Source organism: Palaemon carinicauda, chromosome 19, assembly GCF_036898095.1.
Source record: "Palaemon carinicauda isolate YSFRI2023 chromosome 19, ASM3689809v2, whole genome shotgun sequence".
In the NCBI taxonomy this organism is placed as follows: Eukaryota; Metazoa; Arthropoda; class Malacostraca; order Decapoda; family Palaemonidae; genus Palaemon; species Palaemon carinicauda.
The window spans coordinates 81,733,789-81,734,580 of record NC_090743.1 but is presented as its reverse complement, the minus strand read 5'-3'; the positions used below and the strand labels follow the sequence as shown (position 1 = coordinate 81,734,580).

The window sequence follows — 792 nt, the reverse complement described above, 5'->3', positions numbered from 1 at the left end:
AAACATACAATAAAAATAAATACACAAATATAAAAATATATAATTATAAAAAAACATTGAAATATATAATAGTACTTTGAAAATTAAAAATATTTGTTAATTAAAAAAAATAATTGAAATTTTATTGAACGGTGAAATACATATGTAAACATAAAAATTCTTTAAAAAAAATTGTATTTCTCGTAAAATAAAGCAAAAAGGCCAAAATTTTTATTGTTCACCTTCACTAATGTCTTCGTCTAAGTTGTTAAGCCTATTACTTGCACCTAAAAGTAAATTGTGTGCAATACCCCTTATGTAATCACTCAAACTGATTTCCCCCTCTCTACTTAAAACTGTTGTCAGCCTTTTTTCTCTTTGGATTTCTTCTTTTTCTTTCTTAGACGGATTAATGCCCGATGTTAAACGTTGTATTTCTTGGTCTGTTCGATGGTCTTCTTTGACAAATTCCCGGATCATTGAGTACACACCCAAATGGTAACGCTCAACGACGGTTTCAAATCTCCTGTGCCAAGCCTCTACTCCATTATTCGTTCTTGGGAGATTGAGTTCTTGCAAATGATGGATGCTCCAAAAAGTTGGATGAAATCGTGGAGGGTGACGTAATTGGTTTTGTCTTGGCCTTCCCCTTCGTGAAATTATGCGCCTACCTAGCACATACGTTTCCCCGAAATAATTATAAACCGGTTCTGCTTCATCTGGGATGTTATTTGCAAGACATAGATATGCATCATGGATGTCATCAGGTCGTAGAAATGCGAGCGCTGCCAACTGTTGTAAACCTAAAGCTAA

General features: G+C 33.7%; 1 protein-coding gene across 1 annotated transcript in view; it reads right to left on the bottom strand.

Moving 5' to 3' along the window:
• Nucleotides 1–210: 210 nt before the first annotated feature.
• Nucleotides 211–792, bottom strand: part of LOC137659098 (uncharacterized) — a 795-nt gene continuing 213 nt past the window's right edge. Inside the window, exon 1 of the mRNA XM_068394179.1 lies at nt 211–792. This exon is cut by the window's right edge and continues 213 nt beyond it. Coding sequence (XP_068250280.1) covers nt 211–792 — 582 coding nt within the window.